General features: G+C 42.2%; 1 protein-coding gene and 1 long non-coding RNA gene across 2 annotated transcripts in view; one reads left to right on the top strand and one right to left on the bottom strand.

Annotated features, from left to right (window-relative positions):
* LOC135549659 (cyclin-dependent kinase 6-like) overlaps positions 1-12,800 on the bottom strand; it is a 99,156-nt gene extending 86,356 nt beyond the window's left edge. Inside the window, exons 1-3 of the mRNA XM_064979834.1 lie at positions 12,591-12,800; positions 11,464-11,801; positions 1,734-1,869 (exon numbers count right to left, since the gene is read on the bottom strand). Coding sequence (XP_064835906.1) covers positions 1,734-1,869; positions 11,464-11,687 — 360 coding nt within the window. The 5' untranslated portion in view covers positions 11,688-11,801; positions 12,591-12,800. The remainder of the gene's footprint in view (positions 1-1,733; positions 1,870-11,463; positions 11,802-12,590) is intronic.
* A 45-nt stretch (positions 12,801-12,845) lies between these two features.
* Positions 12,846-19,295, top strand: LOC135549658 (uncharacterized). The gene is made up of 2 exons (XR_010456999.1): positions 12,846-13,446; positions 16,398-19,295. It is a non-coding gene; the product is annotated as an uncharacterized LOC135549658 (long non-coding RNA).
* Positions 19,296-21,474: the final 2,179 nt, after the last annotated feature.

The following is a 21,474-nucleotide window of genomic DNA, read 5'->3' as shown; positions in this document are numbered from 1 at the left end:
CCATCCTCTCTGTTCCTGTCTGGGCCATGGAAGAAACATTCCCTGGATATTCGGCAAAAAACGAGGCCCACATACAGTGCCTTCGGAAAGTATTCAGACCCCATGACTTTTTCCACATTTTGTTACACTACAGCCTTATTCTAAAATTGATGAAAAATATATTTTCCTCATCAATCTACACACAATACCCATAATAACAAAGCAAAACCAGATTTTTTTCCCCTATGAGACCGTAAATTGAGCTCAGGTGCATCCTGTTTCCAATGATCATCCTTGAGATGTTTCTACAACTTGATTGGAGTCCACCTGTGGTCAATTCAATTGATTTTGACATGATTTGTAAAGACACACACCTGTCTATATAAGGTCCCACAGTTGACAGTGCATGTCAGAACAAACACCAAGTCATGAGGTTGAAGGAATTGTCCGTAGAGCTCCGAGACAGGACTGTGTTGAGGCACAGATCTGGGGAAGGGTGGCAAAAACATTCTGCAACATTGAAGGTCCCCAGGGACACAGTGGCCTCCATTATTCTTAAATGGAAGAAGTTTGGAACCACCAAGACTCTTCCTAGAGCTGGCCGCCCGGCCAAATTGAGCAATCGGGGGGAAAAGGCCTTGGTCATGGAGGTGACCAAGAACCCGATGGTCACTCTGACAGAGCTGCAGAGTTCCTCTGTGGAGATGGGAGAACCTTCCAGAATAACAACCATCTCTGCAGCACTCCACCAAACAGGCCTTTATGGTAGAGTGGCCAGACGGAGGTTACTCCTCCGTAAAAGGCACATGACAGCCCGCTTGGAGTTTGCCAAAAGACCATGAGAAAAAAAATTCTCTGGTCTGTTGAAACCAAGATTGAACTATTTGGCCTGAATGCTAAGTGTCACATCTGGAGGAACCTGTCACCATCCCTACGGTGAAGCATGGTGGTGGCAGCATAATGCTGTGGGGATGTTTTTCAGTGACAGGGACTGGGAGACTAGTTTGGATTGAGGGAAAGATGAATGGAGCAAAGTACAGAGAGATCGTTGATGAAAGCCTGCTCCAGAGAGCTCAGGACCTCAGACTGGGGTGAAGGTTCACCTTCAAACAGGACAACGACCCTAAGCACACAACCACGACAATGCAGGAGTGGCTTCGGGACAAATCTCTGAACGCCCTTGAGTGGCCCAGCCAGAGCCCGGACTTGAACCAGATCAAACATCTCTGGAGAGACTTGAAAATAGCTGCGCACCGACACTCCCCATCCAACTTGACAGAGCTTGAGAGGGTCTGTAGAGAGTAATGGGAGAAACTCCCCAAATACAGGTGTGCCAAGCTTGTAGCGTTATACCCAAGTAGACTGCCAAATTACTGCCAAAGGGGCTTCAACAAAGTACTGAGTAAAGGGTCTGAATAATTGTAAATGTGATATTTTCAGTGTTTTTTTATTATAAATTTGCAAAAAACTGTTTTTGCTTTGTCATTGTGGGGTATTGTGTGTAAATTGATGAGGGAAAAAAACATTTTAATCAATTTCAGAGTAAGGCCGTAACGTAACAAAATGTGGAACAAGTCAATGGGTCTGAATACTTTCCAAATACACTCTATTCATAGACCTAATGAGTACAATTTACAATTCAACTGAGAATTTGCCCCTAGACACTAAAATCTTTCTTCCATTAGGGAAAGGTATTAAGTAAGGGTAATCTGATCCAAGATCTGTATCAATCCCAGCAGTAATGTCAGACTCACCTTGATAGTTTCAGGCGGCACCCCAGGATCAGGGGCTTTCTCTAGGTATGTGGTCAGGTCCTGGTCAACATGCTCAAAGACCAGGGTCAGCTTGGTCTCGCGGTCGGTCCGAGACACAGTACACACATCGAACAGTCTGCAGAGAGAGAGGCAGAGGAGGAGAGTGAATACTGCTGCTTAGCATTGTTATATGAGTCTGATATTATGATAACACTTATATAAAAGTCTAATCTATAAAATGCTTATAAAGGGTTTATAAAAGGTTTGTTTTTATATTTCATTAAGGCTCCTGAGTGGCGCGGCGGTCTAAGGCACTGCATCACAGTGCAAGAGGTGTCACAACAGACACTGGTTCGATCCCAGGCTGTATCACAACCCATAGGGTTGCGCACAATTGGCCCAGTGTTGTCTGGATTAGGGTTTGGCCAGTGTAAACTGTCAATGTAAAAGAATGTCAAAGAATTTGTTCTTAACTGACTTGCCTAGTTAAATAAAGGTAAAATAAAAAGTAAGTCAGTAGAGGTTATAAGTGCCATAAATCATCTGTCTTTAATTTTAGAGGAATAACAATGTAAACTCAGCAAAAAAAGAAACGTCCTCTCACTGTCAACTGTATTTATCTTCAGCAAACTTAACATGTGTAAATATTTGTATGAACATAACAAGATTCAACAACTGAGACATAAACAGACATGTGACAAATAGAAATTTAATAATGTGTCCCTGAACAAAGGGGAGGGCAAAATCAAAAGTAACAGTCAGTATCTGGTGTGGCCACCAGCTGCATTAAGTACTGCAGTGCATCTACTCCTCATAGACTGCACCAGATTTGCCAGTTCTTGCAGTGAGATGTTACCACACTCTTCCACCAAGGCACCTGCAAGTTCCCGGACATTTCTGGGGGAATGGCCCTAGCCCTCACCTGCCGATCCAACAGGTCCCAGACGTGCTCAATGGGATTGAAATCCGGGCTCTTCGCTGGCCATGGCAGAACACTGACATTCCTGTCTTTCAGGAAATAACGCACAGAATGAGCAGTATGGCTGGTGGCATTGTCATGCTGGAGGGTCATGTCAGGATGAGCCTGCAGGAAGGGTACCACATGAAAGCACATGAAAGCGCGAACCACTGCTTTTAACCAGGGCAAGGTGACCGGGAACATGACAGAATACAAACAGTGTAGCTATTCCCTCCGCAAGGCAATCAAACAAGCTAAGCGTCAGTATAGAGACAAATTAGAGTCGCAATTCAACGGCTCAGACACAAGAGGTATGTGGCAGGGTCTACAGTCAATCACGGATTACAAAAAGGACACCAGCCCCGTCACGGACCAGGATGTCTTGCTCCCAGACAGACTAAACAACTTCTTTGCTCGCTTTGAGGACAATACAGTGCCACTGACACGGCCCTCTACCAAAACCTGCGGGTGCTCGTTCACTGCAGCCGATGTGAGTAAAACATTTAAACGTGTTAAACCTCGCAAGGCTGCATCCCCAGCCGCGTCCTCAGAGCATGCGCAGACCAGCTGGCTGGTGTGTTTACGGACATATTCAATCAATCCTTATCCCAGTCTGCTGTTCCCACATGCTTCAAGAAGGCCATCATTGTTCCTGTTCCCAAGAAAGCTAAGGTAACTGAGCTAAATGACTACCGCCCCGTAGCACTCACTTCTGTCATCATGAAGTGCTTTGAGAGACTAGTCAAGGACCATATCACCTCCACCCTACCTGACACCCTAGACCCACTCCAATTTGCTTACCGCTCCAATAGGTCCACAGCCGACGCAATCGCAACCACACTGCCCACTGCCCTAACCCATCTGGACAAAAGGAATACCTATGTGAGAATGCTGTTCATCGACTACAGCTCAGCATTTAACACCATAGTACCCTCCAAACTCATCATCAAGCTCGAGACCATGGGTCTCTCTGGGTACTGGACTTCCTGACGGACCGCCCCCAGGTGGTGAGGGTAGGTAACAACATCTCCACCCTGCTGATCCTCAACACTGGGGCCCCACAAGGGTGGGTTCTGAGCCCTCTCCTGTACTCCCTGTTCATCCACGACTGCGTGGCCATGCACGCCTCCAACTCAATCATCAAGTTTGCAGACGACACTACAGTGGTAGGCTTGATTACCAACAATGACGAAACAGCCTACGGAGGGCCCTCGGAGTGTGGTGTCAGGAAAATAACTTCACACTCAACAAAACAAAGGAGATGATTGTGGACTTCAGGAAACAGCAGAGGGAGCACCCCCCTATCCACATCGACGGGACAGTAGTGGAGAGGGTAGTAAGTTTTAAGTTCCTCGGCGTACACATCAAGGACACACTGAATTGGTCCACCCACACAGACAGCGTGGTGAAGAAGGCGCAGCAGCGCCTTCAGATGCACAATCGAGAGAATCCGCCTGGTACGGCAACTGCTCCGACCACAACCGTAAGGCTCTCCAGAGGGTAGTGAGGTCTGCACAACGCATCACCGGGGGCAAACTACCTGCCCTCCAGGACAACTACACCACCCTATGTCAGAGGAAGGCCATAAAGATCATCAAGGACAATAACCACCCGAGCCACTGCCTGTTCACCCCACTATCATCCAGAAGGCGAGGTCAGTACAGGTGCATCAAAGCAGGGACTGAGAGACTGAAAAACAGCTTCTATCTCAAGGCCATCATACTGTTAACATTGAGTGGCTGCTGCCAACATACTGACTCAACTCCAGCCACTTTAATAATGGAAAAATTGATGTAAAAATGTATCACTAATGCCACTTAATATCATGTTTACATAGCCTACAAAACTCTCATATGTATATACTGTACCCTATACCATCTACTGCATCTTGCCATCTTTATGTAATACATGTACATGTACAGTAGCCACTTTAAACATTGCCACTTTTATGTTTACATACCCTACATTACTCATCTCATATGTACAGTGCCTTGCGAAAGTATTCGGCCCCCTTGAACTTTGCAACCTTTTGCCACATTTCAGGCTTCAAACATAAAGATATAAAACTGTATTTTTTTGTGAAGAATCAACAACAAGTGGGACACAATCATGAAGTGGAACGACATTTATTGGATATTTCAAACTTTTTTAACAAATCAAAAACTGAAAAATTGGGCGTGCAAAATTATTCAGCCCCTTTACTTTCAGTGCAGCAAACTCTCTCCAGAAGTTCAGTGAAGATCTCTGAATGATCCAATGTTGACCTAAATGACTAATGATGATAAATACAATCCACCTGTGTGTAATCAAGTCTCTGTATAAATGCACCTGCACTGTGATAGTCTCAGAGGTCCGTTAAAAGCGCAGAGAGCATCATGAAGAACAAGGAACACACCGGGCAGGTCCGAGATACTGTTGTGAAGAAGTTTAAAGCCGGATTTGGATACAAAAAGATTTCCCAAGCTTTAAAAATCCCAAGGAGCACTGTGCAAGCGATAATATTGAAATGGAAGGAGTATCAGACCACTGCAAATCTACCAAGACCTGGCCGTCCATCTAAACTTTCAGCTCATACAAGGAGAAGACTGATCAGAGATGCAGCCAAGAGGCCCATGATCACTCTGGGTGAACTGCAGAGATCTACAGCTGAGGTGGGAGACTCTGTCCATAGGACAACAATCAGTCGTATATTGCACAAATCTGGCCTTTATGGAAGTGGCAAGAAGAAAGCCATTTCTTAAAGATATCCATAAAAAGTGTTGTTTAAAGTTTGCCACAAGCCACCTGGGAGACACACCAAACATGTGGAAGAGGGTGCTCTGGTAAGATGAAACCAAAATTTAACTTTTTGGCAACAATGCAAAACGTTATGTTTGGCGTAAAAGCAACACAGCTCATCACAATGAACACACCATCCCCACTGTCAAACATGGTGGTGGCAGCATCATGGTTTGGGCCTGCTTTTCTTCAGCAGGGACAGGGAAGATGGTTAAAATTGATGGGAAGATGGATGGAGCCAAATACAGGACCATTCTGTAAGAAAACATGATGGAGTCTGCAAAAGACCTGAGACTGGACGGAGATTTGTCTTCTAACAAGACAATGATCCAAAACATAAAGCAAAATCTACAATGGAATGGTTCAAAAATAAACATATCCAGGTGTTAGAATGGCCAAGTCAAAGTCCAGACCTGAATCCAATCGAAAATCTGTGGAAAGAACTGAAAACTGCTGTTCACAAATGCTCTCCATCCAACCTCACTGAGCTCAAGCTGTTTTGCAAGGAGGAATGGGAAAAAATTTCAGTCTCTCGATGTGCAAAACTGATAGAGACATACCCCAAGCGACTTACAGCTGTAATCGCAGCAAAAGGTGGCGCTACAAAGTATTAACTTAAGGGGGCTGAATAATTTTGCACGCCCAATTTTTCAGTTTTTGATTTGTTAAAAAAGTTTGAAATATCCAATAAATGTCATTCCACTTCATGATTGTGTCCCACTTGTTGTTGATTCTTCACAAAAAAATACAGTTTTATATCTTTATGTTTGAAGCCTGAAATGTGGCAAAAGGTCGCAAAGTTCAAGGGGGCCGAATACTTTCGCAAGGCACTGTATATACTGTACTCTATACCTTCTACTGCATCTTGCCTATGCCGTTCTGTACCATCCCTCATTCATATATTTTTATGTACATATTCTCCATCCCTTTACACTTGTGTGTGTATAAAGTAGTTGTGGAAATGTTAGGTTAGATTACTCGTTGGTTATTACTGCATTGTCGGAACTAGAAGTACAAGAATTTCGCTACACTCACATTAACATCTGCTAACCATGTGTATGTAACAAATAAAATTTGATTTGATGAGGGAGGGAGGGAGGGAGGGAGGGAGGGAGGGAGGGAGGGAGGGAGGGAGGGAGGGACGAGGATGTCTTCCCTGTAACACACAGCATTGAGATTGCCTGCGATGACAACAAGCTCAGTCCGATGATGCTGTGACACACCGCCCCAGACCATGACGTATCCTCCACCTCCCAATCGATCACGCTCCAGAGTACAGGCCTCGGTGTAACGCTCATTCCTTCGACGATGAACACGAATCTGCCCATCACCTCTGGTGAGACAAAACTGCGACTCGTCAGTGAAGAGCACGTTTTGCCAGCCCTGTCTGGTCCAGCGACGGAGGGCTTGTGCCGATAGGCGACGTTGTTGCCGGTGATGTCTGGTGAGGACCTGCATTACAACAGGCTACAAGCCCTCAGTCCAGCCTCTCTCAGCCTATTGCGAACAGTCTGAACACTGATAGAGGGGTTGTGCGTTCCTGGTGTAACTCGGGCAGTTGTTGTTGCCATTCTGTACCTGTCCCTCATGTGTGATGTTCGGATGTACCGATCCTGTGCAGGTGTTGTTACACGTGGTCTGCCACTGCGAGGACGATCAGCTGTCTGTCCTGTCTCCCTGTAGTGCTGTCTTAGGCTTCTCACAGTACGGACATTGCAATTTATTGCCCTGGCCACATCTGCAATCCTCATGCCTCCTTGCTGCATGCCTAAGGTACGTTCACACAGATGAGCAGGGACCCTGGCTATCTTTCTTTTGATGTTTTTCAGAGTCAGTAGAAAGGCCTCGTTAGTGTCCTGAGTTTTCATAACTGTGACCTTAATTGCCTACTGTCTGTAAGCTGTTAGTGTCTTAACGACCGTTCCACGGGTGCATGTTCATTAATTGTTTGTGCATGGGAAACAGTGTTTAAACCCTTTACAATGAAGATCTGTGAAGTTATTTGGATTTGTATTAATTATCTTTGAAAGACTGGGTCCTGAAAAAGGGACGTTTTTTTCACCATCTATGACAAACCATATTTTTCCAGTACAAACTGCCTTCTGAAATGTGGAGAAAGCACACTTGATAGGATCTCTAGTATCATTCCAAACCTGAGAGAGATCTAATCTATTTAAATCATCAAGATTCAGTTAGGGAAGACATTCCTTTATAGTGTCAGGTAACTGTCCAGGCTAGTTTTACTAACAGTTTGAAAGAATGCGAGAAATGCTTTAACCTACTGAGGCATTGTTGGCTAAACGAAAGGAACCAATCTGAAATGACTCCTTACTTCTGAATGATCAACATTTTGGCAACATGATCTCCTAGCCATTATTCCAGTGAAATTACACTGCTTTTAGAGTATGTGTGGAATGGTACAGTACAGTAACCACAACAAGATCACTCCTTGTAAAAGACATTGAATTGGAATTCTCGCTCTTAAAAGCATGCAACTGCAACCTACCAGGGTTCGAATCCAGGTCTCCTGCATGCCACAAGACCCCTTGGCCCGCTGAGCTAAAGCCTTAGCCAATACATCTGGGAGCAAATGCAACTCTTCAGGTCTAAGAAAATGTGATTCATCAAGCGAACGTAGTTACGACCTAACTCCTTCAGCCATGTTTTGATTTCTGAACACAAAACTAAACCTATGCTTCAGCCTCTATCCTGACAAGGCCAATAATAATGTTGTAGCTACATTATATGACTTTTACAAGGGAAACCCTTGGCAACTCCTGAGCATCCAACACAATACATCAACTTGTGGTTGTATTTTTACAGGGAAACAAAACGAGCCCCAACATCCAGATTATTCTTGCAGTTGTGTCAGGGGCTAACTTTGGTGAAAAACCTAGAGAAGACGGCCAGTGTCTTCCTCAAAGAGCCGAGGACCACAACAAACATTCCTCCAGGAGCACCACGGCAACGCGTGATGCGCCATGGCAACTGAAGCAGGGACTGCCCATGACTAACCACCAGACGCTGTTGGTTCATGCAGTAATTATTATATTTAATTTAAAATATTTAATATTTACAGTGAAATCCATATTTCAATTTCCTCAAATATTTCGAAAGTCAACAGCACTGCAGTAATAACAGTAAAATTGCAGTTAATGTCTGTGTAATCTCTGTGAATTGTTAGCATGGTAAAGCATGGGAAAGCAGCCCCACCAACTCTTAAGGAAAGTTGTCCTTTTCTTTCGATGCACCTCGCCACGCCCCCCTTGTACTGTTATCAAAGGCTTGTAAGGAGTTATTCTTTCAAAGTATTTTAACCATACGCCCATGATGTCACAGAACGAGCGAGCCTCCCGGTTGGAAACGCAAGGTTAAACGCTCCTCAGAACTGTGATTGTTCTGCTACAATGCAGCCTCTCTCCAGACACTGAACATATGGGATGACTAATGGGTGTCATTCTAAAACATCCAGGGGCTGGCAGGCCTGTAGTTACACAGTAGGTCCAGAATGCATCCTGCTCAGTGTCGGCTCGCTCCCATGCTGTTTAGCTTTACAGATATAGACCAGACCAGACCCCCTTTGGTGTGGATTCAAACTTGGGCTCATGTATACATTCTGAGAGAAAAAGTGCTATCTAGTTCCTAAAAGGGTTATTCAGCTGTTCCCATAGGATAACCCTTTGAAGAGCCATTTTTGGTTCCAGGTATTACCCTTTTGGGTTACATGTAAAACCCTTTCCATGTGGAACCCAAATGGGTTCTACCTCAATCGAAAAAGGGTTCTTCCTGGAACCAAAATGGATTCTCCTATGGGGACAGCCAACGAAGCCCTTTGGAATTATTTTATTCTAAAAGTGTAGGGAAGCACAACTCTACAGAATAGACAGATTAGATGCATACCATAAAGTATAGGGAGTTTTGTGTCGTCATTTCATGAAACTCAATCAGGGGAACCTTCGATACGTGGAATCTCAATTGGGAATCTATTCATTTATTCAGTTTAAGAGAATAATGATGCACTTTGAGGCTGTGGTGGGACCAGCAGGGCAGAGAATAACATTTGTATTATTATAACGTTTCCATTAAGCTTTTAATCCAAAAGCACTCAAAAGCTTAATGGCAAGGTTAGACCTTGAGCAAGGCAGGGAAATGACGTGAATGACGTGGAATGAACCCAATGAACCAGACTCACATCCAAACTGACCCATGGGAGTCTACAGCTGCAAGCATAACAACCTTTGTATGTTGTCTTGTGGCCTGGATGACTAAAAACAACACTGTTTATATCCCCAACTCTTGTAGGATACTGGAATGGGGCAAAATCAGCTGAATACAGTATCTCTTCTTTCTTCTTATTCATTCCTCATCGACTTTTCTGGGAAATTTCACTATAACCAGCAATGGGAATGACTTTACCCATGACTAATCTAGTGAACAGATATCACCCAAGAATGTTTGTCACAGGTACTGCACACAAAAAATCCATCAAGTTGTATTACTACAGTTTGAACCATAATACCCATAAATCCTAGTGGTCAAAAAGGGAAATGGTTCCAATTGTTTTTCCACCATTCATTTTCCCAATAGGGGATTTTAGAAACACTTAAAATAAGGTCTGTTTGGTGTAGGTTTACCCTGGCGTGACGTTTTGATAACCATGTAAATCTCTCTAGGACAAGCTGACTTTTATCAATGTATTCGCCTGTATTTACCCCTCAAAAATGAAATTACCTGATATGATGATCTGGGCAAGACTGCCGAATCGAGGCGAAGGTAAGAATCTCTGGATTAACTATCTAATGGTATGTACATTTAGTAATAAATATATTATCAACATTTTTCTCAATTGACAATTCTGTGAACTGTCTTGTGCAAGTTTTAAATTGACACAACACCTGCTAGCAAAGGTTTCAGCTGGAGATGACGTGAAGGAGCTTGCAGGGATTTGTAGTCTTGCATGATGTCTACTTTGATGCTAATTAACATTTTTCGAAACTGAGCGTAAAATAGAGCTGAATATATTGCTTGTCTAATAGATATTGACATGGTTATCAAACCATCACACCAGGGTAAGCCTACATGAAACACAGCCCGTGTTTTAAGAGTTTCTAAAATTCCCTATATGAAAAATAAATGGTGGAAAAACAATTGGAACCATTTCTGTTTGACCGCGAGGTATTATGACACCTCCACTGTGAGGCCCTATAGTAACACCAGTATCAAAAAGTGCTTATAGTTACAAAACTACAACTTTTCCGAAGGTCAATAAGACAACTCCATAAGACTCTGCAATACATCCCAAGGAGGCAGATACTGTATATCTGACATTATATAGATGTATATCTGACATATGCAAATGATATACACTGAGTGTAGAAAACAATATGACATAGACAGACCAGGTGAATCCAGGTGAAAGCTGTGATCCCTTATTGATGTCACTTCAATCCACTTCAATCAGTCCAGATGAAGGGGAGGAGACGGGTTAAAGAAGGGTTTTTAAGCCTTGAGACATGGATTGTGTATGTGTGCTATTCAGAGGGTGAATGGGCAAGACAAAAGCGCCTTTGAACGTGGTATGGTAGTACAGTAGGTGCCAGATGCACCAGTTTGTGTCAAGAACTGCAACGCTGCAGGTTTTTCAAGCTCAACAGTTTCCCGTGTGTATCAAGAATGGTCCACCACCCAAAGGACATCCAGCCAACTTGACACAACTGTGGGAAGAATTGGAGTCAACATGGGCCAACATCTCTGTGGAACGCTTTTGACGCCTTGTAGAGTCCCTGCCCTGAAGGATTTGGGCTATTTTGAAGGCAAAATGTTGGCAACTCAATATTAGGCATGTTTTGTACACTCAGTGTATATAGACATTATGCAGCCATCTAAAGAGAGAAATACCAGGAGTTATAAGAGCATGAAGAGATAATGGAACTCCTGGTAGAGGAGAGACCCTTGTTAGATGCACCCCCCTCTCCCAGTTCCATCTCTGCTTACCTGACCACGTTGGGGTGTTCGAATGCCTCCAGTTGCCTCAGTACCGCCACCTCACGGATGGTCGAGAGGGGCATCCCTTCCTCCTCCGTCTGTACCCGAACTCTTTTTAGGGCTACAAAGCGTCCCGCGTTCTTCAAATCTCGTGCCTTGTACACCTTTCCGTAAGCACCTTCGCCAATCTCGGCGACGGGCTCGTATCTTTGTGCTACACTTTCATTGTCCATTTTTGCGGATTTGTTTTCTTGTTGAGAATATTGCGGGGAATCCCGACGAATGTGAAGAGCCAGGGTTTTTACAAAGCCATCCTCACATAACAGAGTTGTTGGCACTTGCAATGCCTAAATTAGAGGAAGACAGAGGTTGCAGAGGTAAACATCTTATATGTCTGCCTAATTTTTGGTCAAAAGGAGGTTCAGGTAGGCTACAACATTGTGTCATCATTCCGACTATGAACACTAGAACCCCCAATGCGTTCGACTTGATCCACTCCCACTTCATTACGCGCATGAACCTCATGTCCTTCTAGCAACCTCACACAACATCTGGCATCTCTAAAACAAGGACATTTACATCTGATCACTTTTACATGCGTTCTCTAAGTGCATAAATCAGTCCATAATATAACAATAACGTAATACTTATGTTCATGCGTATAATGAGGGATTTGTAGACGATTGAGTAAGAAACAAAAGCAAAATAACTTGAAAGAACAGAATGTAAAATATAAAGCACAATTACTATATCATATGCACAAAAATATCCAGGCTACGATATCGTTTTTCAAATGTGACCAGTCTAATAATTATGGTTTATTATAGGCGACAAACTGTTGCGAGCACGTGGTTGTTTACCGAGTTGTATTGTCTAAACTTCCTATAGTCCATTTAAACACATATCTCTCCCTTTCCATGTCATTAATAGTTATGGTGTAATAATGCAATTTTATCGCAGTTTTTTGCACAGCAGATTTTTTATTTTAATTTAATGTGTTATTATTTATTTTTTTGTAGTCTACATTAATGAAAAATGAAGTGCAGCAATTTAATTCGTAAAATAACACAATAAGGACATGCATGCAAAATACATGTTTCTAACACAAAAAGTAAAATATCAACATTTCAGCCTACCTCGTTTCATGTTATCAGTGAAAGTCGCAACATTGGCCGTGTCCATGAAATGATGAAACATCATCCCTCCTTTGGATAAATGTTCAAACTAACACACAGCACATCATATATCCCACACAGGTAGTCAGATGGTGCACGCTTCTCTAACCCCCATCCCTCAGCAGTTAACTACCACCTCTTCAACTGCAGCTCAAGCAAAGCAGTAACTATAATACCGGGGTTGTGTGTGTGTGTGGGGGGGGGCGTATTCCTTACAGAAAAACACAGTTCCTACTGCAACTTTTCTTTTTTGGGGAGGTCATAGGACAAAAGCTTGATATATTCTCCAAGCCATGCTCTTCTAATTTTTTTTCCTGTTTTAACGCTCTTTTTTTTCCAAATTTTGTCTGTGAGCTCCGTCTCTTCTTCGCTTTCCCACGCTGGCTGAATGTGCCTTGACCCCCTTCAGAGAAGTTTGACACAGAGCAGGAACATTTCCGCATTCCTCCCGACTACAAAGACAAACCGCCTCCTTTTGCCCTCCTTGGTTCTTTATCATTCATAGTTCTCTCTCTGTTTTGTCTCAGTGTCAAAACCAGCAGCACCACGGGGGGAAAGCTGGGCAGCAAGAAAAGTGTATTTGATGGACCAGTCGATCTATCCCGCCATTGAAAACTATTCGTTGACAATACATCAGCGGGGAAGCAGGGTGACAAGCTCGCCTCTGGCCCATAAGGTCAGGTTCAAGGACCAGTGGCTTGGGTTGTGTCAGGGGTGATTCTCCCAAAGCGCTCCTTCGAGGATGCTCTGTTTCACTGCTTCATCCAAACGTGAGATGCCAACTGCACACGTGAGAGATAGTCCACAGCTTTAAATGGTATGACTTTTGGAAATAATAATGAAATATGTAAATTATCAAATTAAAATGAATAATCCATTAATCCAATACATATTATTATCATTCATGGCGTAGAAATCTAAATATAATTCACATATTTGTATTCATGTCTGCGTATTTCAAAAGTAGGATGGGAAGTGATGTCTCAGAAACTATTTTGAAATGACTGTTAGATCTATCAGTTTTGACAATAAGATTTATAATTATAAATATTTTACATTTAACACTTTCTTTTTGTTTTATACATGTCATTGATATTCTGTTTATCACATGTTCTTTAGAATGAATTCAAAGGCTTTGTAGTCAGTGACAATAGATTTACTTTCTATTTCAGTAGCTAATATGACCCCAATAACTTGCTCAAGCCCCCCCCCCTCCCCAACCCCCAAAAAGCCTTGAGCCAGGAAATTTATCTCAAGTGAATCACAAAGTAGCCTATATAGATGAGGCTAACAAAATCCTTTCACAATGGATATGGTTGAGAAGGGAGCATAACATGTCAAGACTTGATGTCAGATTATCCTCGTGAAAGAACCATCACTGGCATTTTATAATGCCTTATTATCCTAATGTTATTTAAAGGCTTGGCTCAGATACAGTTCCAATGAACATTTCCTCAGAAAGATCTCTTGTGTACTGCTATCATTTTCATATAGTGTCTGCAAGAATTTAAGAATTTAGATTGTACTGATTTCAACTGAAAAAGTAAATCTGGGGTGGGGGGCGGCTGTGTGTAGGTGGGTGGGGGGTCGGTGATGGGAGTCTGTAGTATGTATGGAAATATACCCCCCCCCCCCCCGCCCAATCCAATCCAAGTCCACCCTAGCCAATCATCATTAGCATTACAAAGCACACAATGCAGACAATGTATTCTCAACCAATAACTGTAAATGTGGCATTTTAGCATCATCATTGTCTGCTTTAAATTAGCACTGAGAACCATCGCCCAGATTGAATACATTCAAATGCATACTCGTTATTGGACTGCAAAATAGCCAATTAAATTCCTCCGTTGTGTGGGGTAAGTAAGCACAGACACACACTTATGCAAACACATGCAAGCACACACACACACCCATAACCCTGCTAGGAGCGATTGTAACTTTGAAAACCTGGATAACTGTCGCACGATACTGTCAAAAGTCATAAGTCAAAATACTCTACAAAGATGAAGCGTAAGCACAGGGCATATACGCTTGGGCTTCTCCTATCTTTAAATCTAGGAATGTTAATTTCATTATTCATCAGCATTCCTCTTTTCTACTTCCATACGTTTGCTGTTCTATTACTATAGATTCAGGCATAACACAGAGGTCAAGGTGTAATAACACAGAGGTGAAGCTGTTATAACACAGAGGAAAATGTGTTACAATAAATTATAAATGTACGATAAATGTGTTATAACACAAAGGTAAAAGTGTTATAACATGGAGGTAAAGGTGATATAACAGAGAGATAAATGTGTTATAACGAATAGGAAAAGGTGTTATAACACATTGGTAAAGGTGTTATAACAAAGAGGTAAATGTGTTATAACATAGAGATACATGTGTTATAACGTAGAGGTAAAGTTGTTATAACTTCATATAGTGTCTGCAAGAATTTAAGAATTTAGATTGTACTGATTTCAACTGAAAAAGTAAATCTGGGGTGGGGGGCGGCTGTGTGTAGGTGGGTGGGGGGTCGGTGATGGGAGTCTGTAGTATGTATGGAAATATACCCCCCCCCCCCCGCCCAATCCAATCCAAGTCCACCCTAGAGATAACTTTGTTATGACACAGAGTTAATGGTGTTATAACACAGAGATACAGAGTTATAACACAAATTAAAATATTTTATAACAGAGGTAAAGGTGTTATAACACAGAGGTTAATGTTTTATTTTTATTTTTACCCTTATTTAACCAGGCAAGTCAGTTAAGAACAAATTCTTATTTTCAATGACGGCCTAGGAACAGTGGGTTAACTGCCTGTTCAGCGGCAGAATGACAGATTTGTACCTTGTCGGCTCGGGGGTTTGAACTTGCAACCTTCCGGTTACTAGACCAACGCTCTAACCACTAGGCTACCCTGCCGCCCCAGCAGAGATAAATGTGTTATAACATAGAGGTAAAGGTGTTATAACACAGAGGTCAAGGTGTAATAACACAGAGGTAAAGCTGTTATAACACAGATGAAAATGTGTTACAACAGAGCTAAATGTGTTATAACACAGAGTTAAAAGTGTTATAACATGGAGGTAAAGGTGATATAACACAGAGATAAATGTGTTATAACTCATAGGAAAAGGTGTTATAACAAAGAGGTACATGTGTTCTAACACAGGAAAAGGTGATATAACAGAGGAAAATGTGTTATAACACACAGATAAATTTGTTATGACACCGAGTTAAAGGTGTTATAACACAGAGATACATGTGTTATAACATAGAGGAAAATGTGTTATAACAGAGATGAATGTGTTATAATACAGCGGTCAAGGTGTTAACACAGAGGTAAAGGTGTTATAACACAGATAGAAATGTGTTAACACAAAGGAAAATGTTTTATAACAGAGGTTGGGTTGGCGCCCCCCCCCCCCCCCTTGGGTTGTGCCGTGGCGGAGATCTTTGTGGGCTATACTCAGCCTTGTCTCAGGATGGTAAGTTGGTGGTTGAAGATATCCCTCTAGTGGTGTGGGGGCTGTGCTTTGGCAAAGTGGGTGGGGTTATATCCTTCCTATTTGGCCCTGTCCGGGGGTGTCCTCAGATGGGGCCACAGTGTCTCCTAACCCCTCCTGTCTCAGCCTCCAGTATTTATGCTGCAGTAGTTTATGTGTCGGGGGCTAGGGTCAGTTTGTTATATCTGGAGTACTTCTCCTGTCCTATTCGGTGTCCTGTGTGAATTTAAGTGTGTTCTCTCTAATTCTCTCTTTCTTTCTCTCTCTCGGAGGACCTGAGCCCTAGGACCATGCCTCATGACTACCTGACATGATGACTCCTTGCTGTCCCCAGTCCACCTGGCCGTGCTGCTGCTCCAGTTTCACCTGTTCTGCCTTATTATTATTGGACCATGCTGGTCATTTATGAACATTTGAACATCTTGGCCATGTTCTGTTATAATCTCCACCCGGCACAGCCAGAAGAGGACTGGCCACCCCACATAGCCTGGTTCCTCTCTAGGTTTCTTCCTAGGTTTTGGCCTTTCTAGGGAGTTTTTCCTAGCCACCGTGCTTTTACACCTGCATTGCTTGCTGTTTGGGGTTTTAGGCTGGGTTTCACTTTGAGATATCAGCTGATGTACGAAGGGCTATATAAATACATTTGATTTGATTTGATTAGGTAAAGGTGTTATAACACAGAGGTAAAGGTGCTATAACTCCTAAATAAAGGTTCTATAACTCAAAGATAAAGGTTCTATAACTCAGATGTAAATATGTAATAACACAGAGGTCAATGTGTTATAACACAGAGGTAAAGGTGTTATAACACAGAGATTAATGTTTTATGACGCAGAGATAAATGTGTTATAAGACAGAGTAAAATGTTTTAGAAGACAGAGATAAATGTGTTATAACATAGAGGAAAATGTGATATAACACAGAGGGAAAGATGTTATAACAGTGATAAAGTGTGTTACAACACAGAGGTACATTTGTTATAATACAGAGATAAATGTGTTATAACACATAGGTAAAGGTGCTATAACTCCTAAATAAAGGTTCTATAACTCAGAGATAAAGGTTCTATAACTCAGAGGTAAAGGTGCTATAAAACAGAGGTAAAGGTGTTATAACACAGAGGTAAAGGTGCTATAACTCCTAAATAAAGGTTCTATAACTCAGAGATAAAGGTTCTATAACTCAGATGTAAAGGTGTTATAACACAGAGGTAAAGGTGTTATAACACAGAGGTATAGAACAACAGTAATGGTGGAACTTGAACCGATAAACAAAGCCAGTTGTTTATTTGCTCCTTGAGTTTTGTCCCCCTCAACTTCTCTGTTCTCTCCTCAGGATGAAGAAGAATAAAGCCTGTTTTGCAGCTTTACCGCCACGTTAATCATCCCTTGTTGAAACGTTTAAATACACCCACATTACAGTTGAAACACAACACCAGTCGAAGCAAATACCTTTGTACCAGTATACCACAGAATCTGTCATGACAGTTTCAAGCGCAATACGTGGAATGTAGTTTGTTAACCAAACCCACCCTTTTGGGAATTTACAAGTCTCTTGTTTTTCAGACGAGACCACTGTCATTGCCCTGAATGTCACCATATGACAAAGTTTGACAAGAGAGTTTGACAGTTATGAATAAGACATATAATTGGCAGCCTTTTAGCAGCCTGAAAGCTGTGGGGTTAAGACAGTTTGTCTCTTTAACCCGAGGCTTAGCATGGATAAAGTGATAACATAAGCCTGGCTGGAGAGATAAAGTAGAACAGTAGACCTCTTGGTTGGACACTTCCCAGTTGCTGATGTTTTGATCATGGCTCCTGCACTCTGTTGAGGTAAACTAGACATCTACTGTTGGGTCTCAGGTCAATGACCTATAAGCATTGGTACTTTTCTGATCGTCTAATTCTAAATGTACAGTGTATAAAATCTTTAGATATGCTGTACCTCAAATTGGTTCATTTCAAAAAGAGAGTATGACGAATTTGAGAGGATCCGGGCATGGCTGGGGAGATTTGGACAGTCCAGTCTTTCTTAATCCACAGAGAAGATCACTGTTATAAACCCTGCATAAAATCAGGAGACAATGCTAGGTTGTTTTCTGTGTTGGCTTGATTTTCCCTTTTTTTCAAGTCAAACTGAAGACCAGAGAGCAGCCAGCTAGTAAAGCCTTCCCTTCCCCAGCCCAGGCCCCTCAAAACAAGCCTCTTTCTGTTGGGAATCTCCATGGAAACCAAGCAACTAACTTGAGGAGGGATATAAAACCTGCTCTTTGAGAGACTGAAGGAACACCTGCCACCTCTACAGATGGGGGTCAAAATAGACTGACACACTGCCACCTCATAATGAACAGAGGGTTGTGTAACATTTAAATGAGTCCCCGTCCCGAACATCTGCTCATCGTCAATTACCTATTCACTGATAACTCCTATTTTCTCTGTTAAAACAGACCCAATCTTTACTGGAAATCACTTGATGCAATAGTGTAGTCATTTATGAGTATTGGTTCAGATTGCAGATCAGTTAAAATGACAGTAATAACTGATATGGACGGTTCATCATTCTAAGATTGAAGATGTTAGGTGCGTAATTGATTTGGGAATCTGCATCACATCTTGAAGTCCGAGAGCTCTGAAGGTTTTGAAAATAAGATATTTGGTTGTGTGGCCGTTAGTTTGTACATAACATGGGTTCCATTGAAATCCAGCAACTGCATGTTTCTGGTAGCGACACCACACTATCCCCTGGCTGTTACTGTCAAAGCAAAAAGCTGATGTTGTACATACATAGCCTGAACACCTTAACACCTGCACAATATAGCCTTAACACCTGCAGAATATAGCCTTAACACCTGCAGAATATAGCCTTAACACCTGCAGAATATAGCCTTAACACCTGCAGAATATAGCCTTAACACCTGCAGAATATAGCCTTAACACCTGCAGAATATAGCCTTAACACCTGCAGAATAGCCACGCGGTTGTTGTTTTACTGCTGCTCTTTAATTGTTACTGTTTTTTCTTTTTTAAACTGCATTATTGGTTAAGGGTTTGTCAGTAAGCATTTCACTGTGAGGTCTACACCTGTTGTATTCGGTGTATGTGACAAATAACATCTGATTTGAGAACCACAACATAAATAAAAGAAAAGTACTGTTAACCACACCAACATTACTGGGATTGTTAGCCACCCCGTCTTTTTGTAACCTCGCTTTTTAGGGCTAATTGCCCTGACTTTCCAGAGTTCAGGGGTCAAACAGTTTGCCAACAAGCATTAGGGCAGAAATTCAATCAACTGTTCAGCTTTTGCTGATTCAAAGGAATCTCCTTCAAGTGTTACAATGACTATAAACAGATCTTGTCCACCACCACTATCACTATCAATACAGTGAGTCCCTCACATTTCACCTATTGTATTTCTGCTTACCCTCACCCATTCACACCCCAAACATCAAAGGCCCTATCAACAAGAACAAGTGGCATGCAGGGGTCATCCATCCAGCCACCCAGCCTCATTTTAGCCTACACTGCCGGAGGCAATATGCTCTGGGATACATCCCAAATGCTACCCTATTCCCTTTAAAGTGCACTATATTAATTTCACCAGGGGCCAAAGGGATCTATATAGAGCATAGGGTACCAGTCTTCCATGTTCCTCCCCAGGACTCCCAGCACTTCCCAATCCTCCCCAGCCCTCCCCACTCCTCACAACTCCATTCATGTGTTAAAGTGACGGCTGCTCCTCACATCCCTCTGAAAATTAACCAGCAGGGCAGAAAAAGGGATAAATAACAATTGAGAGATTTGTTAATATAAGGTGTGGAGTGTAGAGTAATCTCGGCACCAAGCACCAAATCAGCTACCTACACTCTTAGAAAAAAGGTGCTATCTAGAAGAACCCTTTTTGGTTCCAGGTAGAACCCGTTTGAGTTCCATGTAGAACAATTTACACACAGTGTTCTACATGGTACCCAAAATAATTATACCTGGAACCAAAAAAGGGTTCTACTTGGAACCAAAAAGGCTTGTCCTATGGGGATAGCCGAAGATGTCACACTCTGACCATGATTTGCATTGTTTGTTTCTATGTTTTGTTTGGTCAGGGTGTGATAGGAGTGGGCATTCTATGTTGTATGTCTAGTTTGTCTATTTCTATGTGTTTTGGCCTGATATGGTTCTCAATCAGTGGCAGGTGTTTGTCGTTGTCTCTGATTGGGAACCATATTTTGGTAGCCTGTGTTGTATTGTAGTTTGTTGGTTATTGTCTATGTGTAGTTGCCTGTGTCTGCACGTGTTGTCATAGCGTCACGTTGTTTAAGTGGTCTTCGTGTTTTTCTGTCATTCAATAAAAGATTGGATTGACACCATGCTGCGCTTTGGTCTACTCCATAGGACGATCGTGACAGAAGAACCCTTTTGGATGCCTTTTTTCTAAGAGTGTATGTTAAGGCAGTAAAGACAGTTGCTGTTTCTGTAAGGGTGATATGTTGGTATAGTAAGAGGATTATTTATTTAATTAAAAAGGTTATGCAACACCCAATTCCACTGTGTGAATTTCACCCTTGCACTCAATAACTGGTTGTGCCACCTTCAGCTGCAATGACTTCTACCAAACACATCCTGTAGTTGTTGATCAGTCTCTCACATCGCTGTGGAGGAATTTCAGCCCACTCTTGCATGCAGAACTGCTTTAGGAACATTTATGGGGTTTCATTCATGAACTGCTCATTTCAAGTCTTGCCATATCGTCTCAATTGGGATTAAGTCTGGACTTTGACTAGGCTATACCAAAACTTCAAATTTGTTGCTTTTTAGCCACTTTCATGTTGACTTGATTGTGTGTTTGGGATCATCTTGCTGCATGACCCAGCTGCACTTCAGCTTCAGCTCACAGATGGATGGCCTGAACTTCTACTGTAGAATTCTCTAATACAGAGCATAATTAATGGTTCCTTCTATTAAGGCAAGTCGTGCAGGTACTGGGGCAGCAAAGCCTCCCCAAACCATCACACCATCACCAGCATGCTTGACTGTTGGTATGAGGTTCTTTCTGTGGAATGCAGTGTTTGATTTTTGCCAAGTATAATGGGACCCATCTCATCTAAAAAGTTGACTCAAGTTTGCCAAAAAGCACCTGGATGATCATCAAGATTCTTGGAAGAATGTTCTATGGACAGGTGATTCAAAAGTATAACTTTGTTTATGAAGTAAATTCAATAAATGTGTAATTGTTGTGTTATTTTTTCCCTCAGGTTCCCTTTATCTAATATTAGTTTTTGGTTGAAGGTCTGATAACATTTTGTATCAAAAAGTAGAGAAAATTAGAAAGGGGCAAATATTTTTTCACACTACT

This window comes from Oncorhynchus masou, chromosome 12, assembly GCF_036934945.1.
Source record: "Oncorhynchus masou masou isolate Uvic2021 chromosome 12, UVic_Omas_1.1, whole genome shotgun sequence".
Taxonomy (NCBI): domain Eukaryota; kingdom Metazoa; phylum Chordata; class Actinopteri; order Salmoniformes; family Salmonidae; genus Oncorhynchus; species Oncorhynchus masou.
The sequence above is the reverse complement of the archived record's forward strand: the minus strand, read 5'-3'. Positions and strand labels throughout refer to the sequence as shown.